Source organism: Populus trichocarpa, chromosome 17 (assembly GCF_000002775.5).
Source record: "Populus trichocarpa isolate Nisqually-1 chromosome 17, P.trichocarpa_v4.1, whole genome shotgun sequence".
In the NCBI taxonomy this organism is placed as follows: Eukaryota; Viridiplantae; Streptophyta; class Magnoliopsida; order Malpighiales; family Salicaceae; genus Populus; species Populus trichocarpa.
In genome coordinates, this window is record NC_037301.2 from 13170592 (window position 1) to 13184905 (window position 14314).

General features: G+C 36.0%; 1 protein-coding gene across 1 annotated transcript; it reads left to right on the forward strand.

The window, feature by feature from the left end:
• Positions 1–202: 202 nt before the first annotated feature.
• Positions 203–13097, forward strand: LOC18106652 (protease Do-like 7). Its single transcript, XM_024588996.2, has 24 exons — positions 203–596; positions 682–752; positions 904–1038; positions 1517–1575; positions 2269–2305; positions 3146–3271; positions 3727–3816; positions 4838–4903; positions 5004–5060; positions 5145–5210; positions 5381–5488; positions 6354–6434; positions 6864–6913; positions 7303–7468; positions 8045–8557; positions 9223–9405; positions 9486–9591; positions 9969–10139; positions 10217–10296; positions 10398–10625; positions 11217–11432; positions 11565–11722; positions 12459–12570; positions 12656–13097. Exons 1-24 carry the CDS (start codon positions 308–310, stop codon positions 12836–12838), a joined length of 3351 nt encoding a protein of 1116 aa, XP_024444764.1. The 5' UTR covers positions 203–307; the 3' UTR covers positions 12839–13097.
• The last annotated feature ends 1217 nt before the right edge of the window (positions 13098–14314 follow it).

Sequence of the window (14314 nt, forward strand, 5' to 3'; positions counted from 1 at the left end):
GAAGAAGGCAGAGCCCCGAATAAAAAAAAGTAGCAAGCCAACTCTTTGATATATATATATATTTTTTATTATTGTCACATAAAGATAAAAAAATATGTCCCTTTCTATTTTTTATTTTTTAAAAAATAAAACTTCACTTGATTTTTAAAAAGAAAAAGAATAATCAAGTACGAACACAGGTGCAAACAAGTTAAAATGGTGTTTCCCGTTCTTTCCTACCAAAAAAACCATTTTCCTATCTCCCCATCTCTCTCTAAAAAAATCACTCTCATCATTTCACTCTCCAAACCCTAAAAAAAAGAACGCAATGGGAGACCCACTAGAAAGGCTAGGATCAGAAACAGAAATGGCGAGTCTTGAATCAACCATGAAAGAAGAACTCTGCATGGAAATCGACCCACCTTTCAAAGAAAGCGTAGCCACGGCGGAGGACTGGAGGAAAGCCCTTAACAAAGTGGTCCCTGCCGTTGTCGTCCTCCGTACCACTGCTTGTCGTGCTTTTGACACCGAATCTGCTGGTGCTAGTTATGCTACTGGCTTTGTTGTTGATAAACGCCGTGGGATTATCCTCACTAACCGACATGTCGTCAAGGCTGGTATGGTATTTTCTTGTCTCTTGTTTTCATTTTTTCTTAGGGCTTGACTTGATTTTGGTTTTTGAATTTTGGATTTCTTTTTCAGGGCCTGTGGTGGCAGAGGCAATGTTTCTGAACCGTGAGGAGATTCCTGTGTATCCGATATATAGAGATCCTGTAAGTGAAAATACTGATGAACATGTTGTTTTTTGTTTTGAACGTTGGATTTTTTTATGGTTAATTGTGTTTTTTTGCTGTTTTAAAGACGTTATCTTTTATTTGGATTTATGATAAAGATTGTGATTTTGATGCGAGTTTGTGTGTATAGGTTCATGATTTTGGCTTCTTTAGGTATGATCCTGGGGCAATTCAGTTTTTGAATTATGAAGAGATTCCTCTTGCTCCCGAGGCTGCTTGTGTTGGGTTGGAAATAAGGGTTGTTGGTAATGATAGTGGCGAGAAGGTAATTGGTTGTATGTTTGTTATTTATTTTTACTTGTTTGGTGTTTTGTTGCATTTGCAATGGAAGAATGGACTAGGATTCGTACTTTTTTTTGTTTAATCAGTATGTTTTGGTTGACTCAATTCGAATTTAGGGAATTTTGATGTGACTTTTATTCTGAATTTTTGGTTTTCTTGGATTGGAAGTTAGAATTTGAATTTTGAGATATAAAAGTATATGCTTAGATTTATTGATAAAAACAAGAAAATACATAGAGGAGAACTGAGAAATCATTGAAATTATAGAGAGGGAAGGAAAAAATGTTTTTTTGCAGTCGACCTCTTACATATATTAGTGTTGATGACTTGTTTCTCTTCATCATGTCTGATTTCTGTTGTGGAGGCCATATTATCTTTGGTTTCACTGAATTCTGATGGGTTTTTGTTGGATTTCCTTCTGTGGTCAATGTTCGCTTACTGATTTGAAGATGACATTGTAGGTTTCCATTTTGGCGGGGACTCTTGCTCGCTTGGATAGAGATGCACCTCACTATAAAAAGTATGTTAATATTCCTAATTTGTCTTTCAGATGCCATACTTGTACAGCAAAATGCTATTTGATATAGTTAATAAAATGATGTTTTCTTCGTGTTATATTCATCAATGATCACCACAACCTCCCTCAGACACCAAAATGCTACTTCTTTCTCTTCGTGTATTGGAATTTTGTTTCCAAAATAATCTTTGAGGTCGGGCACCAAAACAGTTGTATTATGATACATATTTGGGCATAGTGGGTGTCTCTTGTTCTCCTTGATTTTTAACTCTTGAAGTGGTTACTGGTGGGTTGGCCACATGATGTTTCTGCTTCATCATAGGGGGTGTATGAGAGTGTGGTAGCGGTTGCTTTTCAAATGCTTTTCGCTTAAAAATGCATCAAAATAATGTTAATTTTTAACTTGAAAAAACCTTTTAAGGGTCAGTTTAGTTTGAAAAAGGGATAGACAAGGAACTGGTGTTTAAGCATTATATATTATGATACATGCATTTTATGTCAAGTTAAATGGGTCTTCTACCCTTTTCAATATAAAGTGTTGTGCAATTCAGAGCAGAGAGAAAAATAAGAGGCCCTCAAATTGTAGTTAATTGAGGTCATCTGATAATGGTGAAAGAATGTTTCTGTACCTTAACGAGTCAAAGTTTGTTGATTTCTTGTCCGAACGTTGCTAACGATTACTGATATTTGGTGCAGGGATGGGTACAATGACTTCAATACATTCTACATGCAAGTAAGTGTTTTAATTTTGGATGCTACTAAATTATGAGATAAGATCTTCAAATAATTTGTGCTTGTTGAAGTGATTTTTGAGTTCATTAAATTTCCCTTCTATGACTACTTGAAGCTGTTGACTCCCAAATAGTCTAGATGTTGTCATGCTGTCTGTCTAATTTTACCTCGGCTATGCTTTGGATTTTTTTTACAACTGTGATGGAATATCTGTTGGGAAACCATGGGACTGCGTGCTAGAATATTTTTAAGATCTTGTCTGATTGGTCAGACAAGAATCAGCAAGATTGGATGGGAAGGAGAACTGTATATGCATGAACTATAGCAGATTATTGAACTAGAAAAAAGTTTAACAATTCTGTTCAATATCATTTAATTTTGGAAATGGTTGAGTTTTGTGATGATGATCTTTCATAGTTTCATATGAGCAATACAATGGCTTACAGTTTGGCTATGCATTTTTTTTAATAGTGGTGACAAAATTATCTTGAGTAGTTTGTTTTACTGAAATTTTTATAATTTCCATGGGTCAAGAATATTAGAAATATCCATGTGGCTTCATCTTCTTTATATGATTGTTTAACTGTTATGCTTTTTTTAGAGTGTCAATTACTTTTGGCATGTAATTTGCTTTATAAGAGGTCATGACATCATAAGGTTTCGAATGGCATGTGATAATCTTGGCTAAGTTTGTTGTGTGATTTGTGATGAAGAACCATGCCCCCATTTTCTATTAACCAGAGCATGCATTAAACTTTATAAGTTAATGATATATTAATCTCATTTCTTGCATCTTGACTATCATTACTGTTTTCCCATTTATGATTTGCTTTACTTTTAGGCTGCATCTGGAACTAAGGGTGGTTCAAGTGGTTCTCCAGTAATCGATTGGCAAGGCAGAGCAGTTGCTTTGAATGCTGGGAGCAAGTCTTCAAGTGCTTCAGCTTTTTTCTTACCATTAGAACGAGTGGGTGCTTTTCTTCATTATGCTTTGGCTTATTTCTCGACTTTTATGCCATACTCTTAACATCACCTAAATTTGAAGTCTAGTTATGTGTTTTGGGTTGACAACTTATCTAAAATAAGTGACAGGTTTAGGTAAAATAAATAAGAGCTTGAGCTTTATTAGGTTGCGAAATCTTTTAACTGAATTACTTAAAGAAAATGTATAAAGCAAGTTATAATGTTTGCATATCTTGTTGAAAATTGAATTGGATTTTAATTTATGACATAGTTGTACATGTGTTCTCTGTCTTCCTCTCCATTCCTTGACCTTTTTGTAAATGTGGAGCATAAGCAGATGTCTATGAAAGCATGTAACATTTGAAACGAATCCAGATTGTGTCTATTTCTATAGTTGCTTTTGCTTGTTTCTTTGAAAGCTTAATCTTAGTTGAACACCCAATATGCTAAATCTTTCAGGTTGTTAGGGCACTGGAATTTCTCCAAAAAGGAAGAAACTCGTATTCCAATAAGTGGGAGGCAGTTTCTATACCTCGTGGTACGCTTCAGGTTTGTTGTTGATTGTTATCCTCATGGAGTTTGACTCACATTTAGATTGACTTGGATATTCTTGATTGTGATAGAAAGAAGATTGGACATTTGTTCCTTAGAGGTTGTTGTGGAACAATAAGAGTGATATTGAAAAAACAGGCAAAAAAAATTATCAACCAAATTCTGTACCTTTTTTCATTAAGATTTTTAACTATTTAGGGGGGTTGAGGATTTTTCCCCTCTTTTAAAATGGCTTGTCAAATAATCTGAAAGGTTCATTTCCAACCTTTCCCTTTGCTCACCTGTTTCCAGTCAGCGCTTCTTCCTTTAAGTGGAATGACTTTTCTCTGATATGAACTATGAATCTTTTCTTGGGTTGGACATTGTTCCACACGCACCTCTGATTTTTGCTAACATTTTCATTGTGAGCGCTTGAGCAATATTTGCATCCTTACGCACACTATGTTTTTTGGGCTTGCCTTGTTACCATTTAGCCACATTAGCACAGAAACCTGGATTTTGAAATAAAAGCAGATCACTTTATAAATGCCAGGATAGGAATTAAGAGCACGAAACAACAATAACTACAAAAGGCTTAAGATTCCTTCTGGATAGTGATTGTTCTGGGCTTTTGTCTTCATGTAAAATGGCTGTGGAAAGATAGAAATATCTGCTATCGGAAATGCTTCTGATGATATATGAAATGATGAGATCTAACTAACAAAATGCTTAGGCAGGTATAGTTTACAGAATGTTTAAAGCTTGTTATAAAACTTGTGTATGGTCCATTTGAGCTCATGTCAGTGTAGTGTATAAAGATACTGGAATAGATGCACAGCTCTCCTAGTAGTTATTTCCCATTATGCTCTTACAGTCTGAAGTATTTTTCTGTACCCCTGATTTTGCGACTGAACCTTGTTGTGCACAATGAGATGAACATCTCATTATGAGAAAATGATGGTTCCACTTATGTGTCTTTTTCTTACAATGCTGGATGAATTGCTGTTGAATGATTTAGCATCAGATATTTTTGATATAGATGACATTTGTTCATAAAGGATTTGATGAGACACGCCGGCTGGGTCTTCAAAGTGAAACCGAGCAGGTACTAGTTCTTCTTGTTGCTTGCACTTTTCTGTTCTAATGGGTAACTCTTTGAAAGAATAGTGGTTCCTAGTGGCTTACAACACTTTTGACTCCTTTAGATTGTGCGGCATGCATCACCACTTGAAGAAACTGGAATGCTTGTCGTCGACTCCGTGGTGAGCACAGATTCTTTATATTCTCAACTGTTGAAGCGAAGGATTTAGAATGAAGCATATATAATGATCTCTAACATGTTTCAGGTGCCTGGTGGCCCAGCTTATACACATTTGGAGCCAGGGGATATCCTTTTTCGTGTGAATGGAGAAGTGAGTTATGAGTTTAGTCATATTATTTTGGTGCTTTAATTTCTATACGGCACTGGTTGTATTCTAATTGCTGGACATTATTTGGTATTCTAATGTTATATCTCCTGAACCACAATCAATGTCCTCCCTCTCTCTCATGTACTCTTATACTATATTTCCATGTGCTGTAGGTGGTCACACAATTTCTGAAACTGGAGAATTTGCTCGATGACAGCGTTGACCAGAAAATTGTGTTGCAGATTGAGAGGGGTGGCACGTCATTGACTGTGAACTTAATGGTGAGACTACTTTTACCCTGTAGCTATAGCTTCTCTACGCTTACAAGTTTTACGGCGCCTTTTCTTTTGTTAGAGGAACAAAAGTTTTAAGGGGGTCTCAATGGACTGTAACTCATTGGATTCCAAAGAAAAAAATCCACTTGGTTTCAGAGTGGAATGCTGGAATTTTTTAGACAGATCAGCTATCTAGTGTCCTTAAACTTGGAGAAGTGGCTATTGCTGGTATATCAGTTTTGATACGCTCTTATAAGGCTAATAGCCACTAGCAGCAAGAAGCGCACATGAGAGCTACTAGATAGCATGAGAGGTGCTTGAATGCCGGATCAAATTATGGAACTACTGGCATAAAGTAATGTTTCATTACATGGAGTGGCTTGTTACATGGTAAATTGTATAGGACACATAATGTTGCTTGTTTCACTCATGAAATATATAGAATCTCCATGTTTTCCTCTCTTTTATTACATGCACCCATTATTGGTGCCAGAGCACGTAAAATCAATGCAAACATCCCCAAAAATTAAAGCAGAATTTTATATTGACATTAAAAAAATTGAAATTCGAGATTGGGGCAAAGGATTGGAATTCTAAATGACGTTTAATGTCAATTTTCTCTTGGAGTCCATCGTTGGCATTCGAGTGTCAACATGCATCTTTGTAAGTTGGTTTTGATTTTATAGATGTTTGTCGTCCTGTTTCTGAGAAAAGTTGGAGGAAAAAATCTTGTTTTTATGTGCTTGTTTGAGAATGAATATTTTTGTAGTAGTAGGCCTTTGCTTGAATTCTTGGTATTGCCCTTTTCTCTTAAGCTTATTTGTATTTTCATCATTGCAATAAGTTAATTTAGTTTCCCTTTTTGCTTCAGGTTCAGGATTTACATTCAATAACCCCTGACTACTTCCTAGAAGTCAGTGGTGCAGTGATTCATCCCCTATCTTACCAACAGGTAGGCTGGACTTTAAACCTTCTTAAAATAGCTGAAAATTTGTAACCGTATATTACCTCAGGTTCTCTGGATACTCTTTACCTGGGGTAGTGCCGGGCTAAGCATGATTGGCTTCCTGGCATATACTCTAGACCTGTGATGTTCTTTGAGAGCTCTCATCTATGTTGTGCAGAGTATTTCCATCAAAACTTTGTTGCTGCTTTTTTAAAATCATACCGTCCTAACCATGTTGGATTTTCTGAGTGCATGCCTTTATTCTAACTATTTTGTTGCCTTCAACTTGGTTGATTTGACATTCTTCCATCATACTTAACTGGATTGAGTGATCAGATTTGTTTCCTTTTATGGAAATGTCCTCGTTTGGATCACCGTGCTCATTCTAGCTCATCATGTCATCATCTTAATACCTTAAATTTTTTTATGAAACAGGCAAGAAATTTCCGTTTCCATTGTGGCTTGGTGTACGTTTCAGAACCTGGGTAAGTCAATTCTTTTTTTGGTTCATAGAATTTATGTTGTTGATTGGTTTGCTTGACATTTTAATATGTTTCTACTGCATTTATTTGATATTTAAGGAGAGAAGAAAGATTTTTATGATGATTTGATACGCTGAGAGAAGCATTTTCTAGCCTGATGAATGATTTACCGGAGAGAAAAAGTCTATTATGATTTATAGTGACTTTATGGGGCTTGTGTTTCCTAGCCTAGAATCTTGAATGATTTACTCTACGCATCATTCTCTTTATTTTTGATACTGAGATTTGAATTTTTAAAGGTTTTATTTTCTTTAATTCTTTTCCCTTCAATTAGTTGGGCTTCAACTTTTGGTTCATTTTACTCAACGATGTTATTGTGTTACTCATTGCAGATACATGCTATTTAGAGCTGGAGTTCCTCGCCATGCTATCATTAAGAAGTTTGCGGGTGAGGAGATATCTCAACTTGATGAGCTAATCTCAGTTCTGTCGAAGCTATCTAGAGGTGCTCGAGTGCCCTTAGAATATATAAGTTACACAGATCGTCATCGAAGGAAGGTATATGATGGTTAAACATTGCTGTCCTTTTCAAAGTGAACATATGCACATGACCTTAATAGTTTGGAAAATAATGAAATGTAAACTGATTTCCTTTTTTCTTGGATGAATCAACATTATCTGATCATATAATGTTAGAGCTGAATCTATGGTGGTCAGTAAATTTAAGAGTCAATGCTCTGGATTTTGTGGAATTTTGATCAAGGACTGTTATTATTTTAAACTCTCTCTGTTCCAAACAATCGTCTAGTTTTTAGACTTCTAATATCTTGAAGAATATCAACTTGACTATTTCATATGTTTTGGAAACATTATTGATTTCCACCATTATCCTTTCTTTACTTTGAAATCAATTGCAAAGTTATCCTTTCATACTTGCATTCCATGTGAGTAAATTGGAAAGTAAAAGAATTCCTTTAAATTGTATGAAATGGTAAAAAATAAATAGAAAGGTGGAAACATGATTTGGGATGCAAGGACTATAAAATCAGTTTTGGCTGTTCAGTCATTGCATCATTGCAAATATAATTTGTATTAGGTATTTTTTTCTTTTCTTGATTACTATGATGCTTGCAGTCTGTCCTTGTCACAGTCGACCGCCATGAATGGTATGCCCCTCCACAGATATATACTCGTGATGACAGCTCTGGTTTATGGACAGCAAAGCCTGCTATACAGCCTGATTCCCTGCAGCTATCATCTGCTGTTAAATATATGGGACAAAGCGTAACGAGCCAAACTGTTCTCCCAAGTGGTGAGGGAACTCATGTGGAACATGTAAATCTAGGTAACAACCTAGAGTTGGCTGATGGTGTTACTTGTATGGAATCAAGTGATGACCATTCTTCTGAAGAACCACATTCTCGGGAAGAATCTGATGTTGGAACAAAGAAACGGAGGGTATCAGATTTGTCTGCCAACGGAATTGCTGTTACTGATTGTTCCTTGTCTGAAACTGGAGAAGTTAAGTCAGTCGATTCAAGTACCATGGAAAGTGAAGTATCAAGAGACTATCAAGGTGCAATGACAGTGACAACTAATGCTTCATTTGCAGAAAGTGTGATAGAGCCTACGCTTGTGATGTTTGAGGTAAAAAACCTGAGGTTCTAATTGTCTTTAATGAACTGGTCATTTTGTCAGTTACCTTAATATACTGATGTTACCTTCAATATTTCCTCAGAAGACTTTTTGTAAGCCACCTCTATTCGTAAGCTACAGTGCTGAACTGTTGATTAAGTAGGTCTGATCTTTGCCTTGAGCTGTCATTATTCTCTCTCTCTCTCTTTAGCACCAGTAGCATGATAACTGCATATGTCCTCTCTGCTCTGTCTTCTATGTGTTGGAGGATCATCCATGCTTTTGAGCATACTTCAGTAGAAACAACATGTGTAACAGTTCTTCCTGCATAAGTGATAGGTATCAGTGATCACTCTTGAAATGTCTAGTGTGAAACCTAGATTATTTGTTTCCTCTCTGATAGAAACCTAAAAGGATCATGCCAATGGCCAATGCTACAATTAAGCTTCTATTTTCTGGATTTGCCTCTTGAAGTTCACAAGCCATCTTCATTTTGTGTTTTCCCTTGTTTATACACGTTTAATTTAATTGCCTCTATATCGTTGCTTCTTTTTTGTTCAGAACCGGCAGTCTTTCATTGGCAATGCTGTCAAATTGTCAACTTAGCCATTCACTTTCTTTCTGTTTTACTTTTGTTACGAGAGTCAATCTTAACAAACTGATGTTTGTACTTTTAGGTTCATGTTCCACAATCAATAATGCTTGATGGTGTTCATTCACAACATTTTTTTGGAACTGGTGTGATTGTTTATCATTCTCAAGACTTGGGATTAGTTGCAGTGGATAGGAACACTGTTGCAATATCTGCATCAGATGTGATGCTATCCTTCGCTGCTTTTCCAATTGAAATCCCTGGGGAGGTAAATTTTAAAGAAGTTAAATGTATGGAAAGCCATATATGGTTTATTTTATTAGGATTAATTTGTACATTACATTCCAGGTGGTTTTTCTCCATCCTGTTCACAATTATGCTCTTGTTGCTTATGACCCCTCGGCTCTAGGAGCTGTTGGTGCCTCAATGGTTCGTGCTGCTGAATTGCTTCCTGGTAGGTTGACTTCCTGCATTTTTTCTTCAATACTATCCTTCACTGTATTGTGAATGCATTATTTTTTTTTTCAAATTCAGGGAGAATTTCTGTAGACTTGATATAATTTTCACTGCCAAAATTTTTATCAGACATCTTTTGTTATCATGAGCTTCTTTGAAAATGATACGGCCTGAACAATGTTTTCTTTTCCCTATTCCTTCCCTTTTTAGCAATGGATGCTGTTTTTCTCACTGTTTTCAGAAAAGGGGATTTTCTTCATTTAGTTAGTTTTGAGGTGGTGGGAATTTTTTTTTTTCCTAGGTATTCCATTTTTTGTTTATATGAAAACTTGATCATTTTTAATGACCAGTGTGCATGAATGAATTTTGAGACAGAGCCAGCATTACGCCGCGGGGATTCTGTCTACCTTGTGGGGTTAAATAGGAGTCTGCATGCGACATCTAGGAAATCCATTGTGACCAATCCTTATGCTGCTTTGAATATTAGCTCAGCTGATTGTCCACGATATAGAGCAACGAACATGGAAGTCATTGAACTCGATACTGGTAAGGGTGTAGATGAAGTTTGTTCTAAAAGTAGCATAAGTTTGCAGTGGATGTCTCAATTTTATACTCTGTTCCAGATTTTGGGAGTTCATTTTCGGGTGTGCTAACTGATGAGCAAGGAAGGGTTCAAGCCATATGGGGAAGCTTTTCAACTCAGGTATGATCCTTGAACTAGTAACTTAATTTCAAAAATTCAATTCCTTATTGCAGTGTTTTTCTGATGTTTTTTCTTCTCCTGTCTTGCATTCTTGATTGCAGTTGAAATTTGGTTGTAGTACGTCAGAAGATCATCAGTTTGTTAGAGGCATCCCTGTTTATGCTGTAAGCCAAGTTCTTGATAAAATCATAAATGGTGCAAAGGGACCACCTCTTCTGATAAATGGTGTCAGTAGGCCAATGCCACTTGTCAGGATTTTAGAGGTTGAGCTTTATCCAACTTTGCTTTCAAAAGCTCGAAGTTTTGCTCTGAGCGATCACTGGGTCCAAGTATGTTATCATCTAGACACTGTTTTTTTTTGGTCTATGCTGTTTCTCTGCATTTCCTTTCCTCTCTGTGAAATGTGAATGCCTTCCTTTTTGTCCCCTTTGAAATGCTTTGAAATCTTTTGATATTCTTATCATGTATTGAGCCTCCTTTAACATGAATTCGTGGAGGAAATTGCTGAAATCATTAAAATGATTATGTTACCCTGGGATATTATCAATTTAGAGTAATGATGCCTTATTTTCATTAGACAATGTGATGTACAGAACCCAAGCAATGTGGCATTTGGTGGCCTTATAACTGGTTGTCTGATTAAGTTTACCTACTTTTATAGTTTGCTCTACATTTTGCTAGGTTTTGTGAAAGATCATGCATATCAGCTTGTTTTGTTTTCTTCATTTCTTGTTAGTGCCTGTTGATATTTCTGTTTTCTGTCCTTTGAATAAGTTACCGCTTGGTTATTTAATGAGATTTTTGAGCTAGATGAATGTTTTGGAAGGTTACTTGAACATACATATTTATTGGATATATGATGTAGGTCATGGGCAATGTTGTCATTGTTGTTATTCAATATTGCTGATCATATTTTACAGGCTCTTGTCAAGAAAGATCCAGTTAGAAGACAAGTTTTACGTGTCAAAGGTTGTTTGGCTGGATCAAAAGCTGAAAATCTATTAGAACAAGGAGACATGATTTTGGCGGTGGACAAAGAGCCAGTTACTTGCTTTTGTGACATAGAAAATGCTTGCCAAGCATTGGACAAGTGTAGTGACAATGATGGAAAGCTCAAACTGACTATCTTTCGACAGGCAAGCAAATGGATATCCATCCACATGTGGTTCAGTGTTTTCTCCATATTGTTATATATCCTGATCAATTGTAAATGCTTTTCTTGCCTTTGTTGGTATTAATGTGATATTTTCTCCTTTATGGTTTGTCAGGGACGTGAAATTGATCTTATTGTGGGAACAGATGTCAGGGATGGGAATGGCACAACACGTGTAATAAATTGGTGTGGGTGTATAGTTCAGGATTCTCATCCAGCAGTGCGTGCCCTTGGGTTTCTTCCAGAAGAAGGTCATGGTGTGTATGTGGCAAGGTAAGGATTCTCTTTCAGCTGCAATTTTTTGTTTTTTTTTGTTTTCTTCTTTGTTTTGGTGATATTGGGAAAAAATTGGCAGTAACATTGACATGATAGGAGGCATCGTGTTATTGCCAGTTTAATATATCTTTTAATTTAAATTGAGATGGTCCTGACTGGGCGTGGCTGCATGTGGGTTCCAGACTGGTAATATGGCTTGACAGACTCAGCTAATTTGAGTCGTGTTTTAAAGGCACAAATGTTTTCTTGGCAAAAAAATAAGATGTCAGATGCTGGAGTAGGCCCATGTAGATGCTGCATAAAAGGGAATCACCATGAAAAGATGGAAATGTGGAGTTTAGAACTGTAAATTTTCTGCAAAAAAGAGAGTTATAGATGCTGTACCTCAATTTTACTTTGGTTTTCTCTAATTCATCCTTTCTCAAGAACAGCAACAGCATTCTTTAGAACATTAAATGTTCTTAACCACTTAAACCACCCCTTACCTGAATAGGCACAGCCCCCCCCCCCCCCCCCCCGACTGATACTTTATCTCATCATCAGAAGGGGGGCTTTTCCAATCATTGAACCGAAGAAACAGGTTTGCAAAAGAGACACAATATAAGCCGACAGGCTACACAAGTACATTAATTGCCAGGAGGAGGCATGTTGAACTAGGCTGTTTTGTTGTCTTGGACCAATGGCTGTGAGCCTTTGTAGTAGTCGGAACTGGCTAATTCTTTGGTTTTATTAGGTGGTGTCATGGAAGCCCGGTACACAGATATGGTCTATATGCTCTTCAATGGATTGTTGAAATCAATGGAAAACCGACGCCTGATTTAGACGCCTTCCTTAATGTTACCAAGGTATATCTGCTTAACATAAATTTTATTGCTTTCCAGTGCGTTTTAAATCATACAGAATCACGCAAATGCTATTACTATTTAACAGGAGTTAGGGCATGGAGAGTTTGTCCGTGTAAAGACTGTCCACCTGAATGGGAAGCCGCGAGTGTTGACATTAAAGCAAGATCTACACTACTGGCCTACATGGGAGCTCCGATTTGATCCCACTAATGCAGTGTGGCGCCGAGAAACAATTAAGGGACTAGATTACAGTGTGTTATCTGAATGAGGCATTCCTAGTTTCTTTTTGTCTATTTAACCTAGGAGGAAACAACCGAACTACAGAATGAAGAGTCTCCTGCCCTGGAGGACTTTGGTCGAACAAGGAATTGTTGTCACGAAATACTTCAACACAGTTTATTTAGAATTGGAGGTGCAGTATATATATTTTGAACATTAGAATCCAATCATCATTATATGTTAGAGAAACTTTTAATGTACTGTATTATTGGATAATAAATAAACATTTATTGTTTGGCTCCTTTTCATCACGGTTTACAGTGTACATGCTGCTTGGAAAGGTGTTTTCTTTTTTGTTCTATAAAAACTTTGTTCACCAAATCTTAAACTTCAGGAAACTATGGTTTTCTTAGATTCTCTTGTTAATAATTTCTTTTTTTTTTTCATTATTAAATTGGCTGAAAGAAGGGATAAAATTCCACCTCTGAACATTTTTTATTTCCCTGAAGATGTGAAATCACAAATTAATTGCTGTCTTTGAAGAACTGTCTTAAGGCATGCGTTTCTTTTTGTTTCTTTACGCGTATTTGCTCTTGGTTTTTTTATTGCTGTCTTTGAAGAACTGTCTTTAGGCATGCGTTTCTTTTTGTTTCTTTACGTGTATTTGACAATTTGTTTTGTTTTTATTTTATCAAAAATATTAAATTAATGTTTTTTTTAATATTTTTGATGTATTGAATGTAACAAAAAGTATTTTTAATTAAAAATAATTTTTTTAAAAAAATACTCACCACAATACTGTAACTTACTGTAACTTGTAATTTTTGAGGTCGTGGTCTAAAAAAATTATAAATTATATTATTTTAAAAAATTTAATGTTAAACAGTTAAACTTACATTGAATTTTATTTAAGAAGCTAATATATATATATAGGATCTAGAAAAGGACAAGTTTGGAAGTGAAAGTATACCAGGCGGATGATAAAAAGGAATTAAAGATTTTTGGGAGAATAAACTATATAATTGCCATGAAATAAACTGACTTAAAAGGGAAAGATTTTTTTTTTTTAAAATTGTGTAAGGGTTCCATGTAGAAAAAAAGAGAGAAGGAGAGGAGCACTCAACCCTTCAAAAAAGAACATTAAAAGAAAATCATATGCTTACGAAGTTTGCTTCTGACAAGATTCCAAACGAGGGAAATAAAAAGAACAGTCAAGAGACAACGACAAACAAATTAGGCCAAATGTCTTGCATGCTGTGATTGATGCCTTCCATTAGTTAATTGTGTTAGAAGCAAGCAGTCAGATGCTTTTGGTGTGCATCGACCTTCTCAGAAATGTTCACATGTTCATGACCTCGAGCTCGAGCTCCGATCATATAACAATAAAAATATCGAAATAAATGAGATGAAAGGACTCAATTGAGAAATGTATGATATTTTAGGGACCCAAATGCTTATTTTAGGCACCAAATTAATGATAAGTATAAATGGATAGGTAGATGACTAACTTCGAGGACTTTCTTGA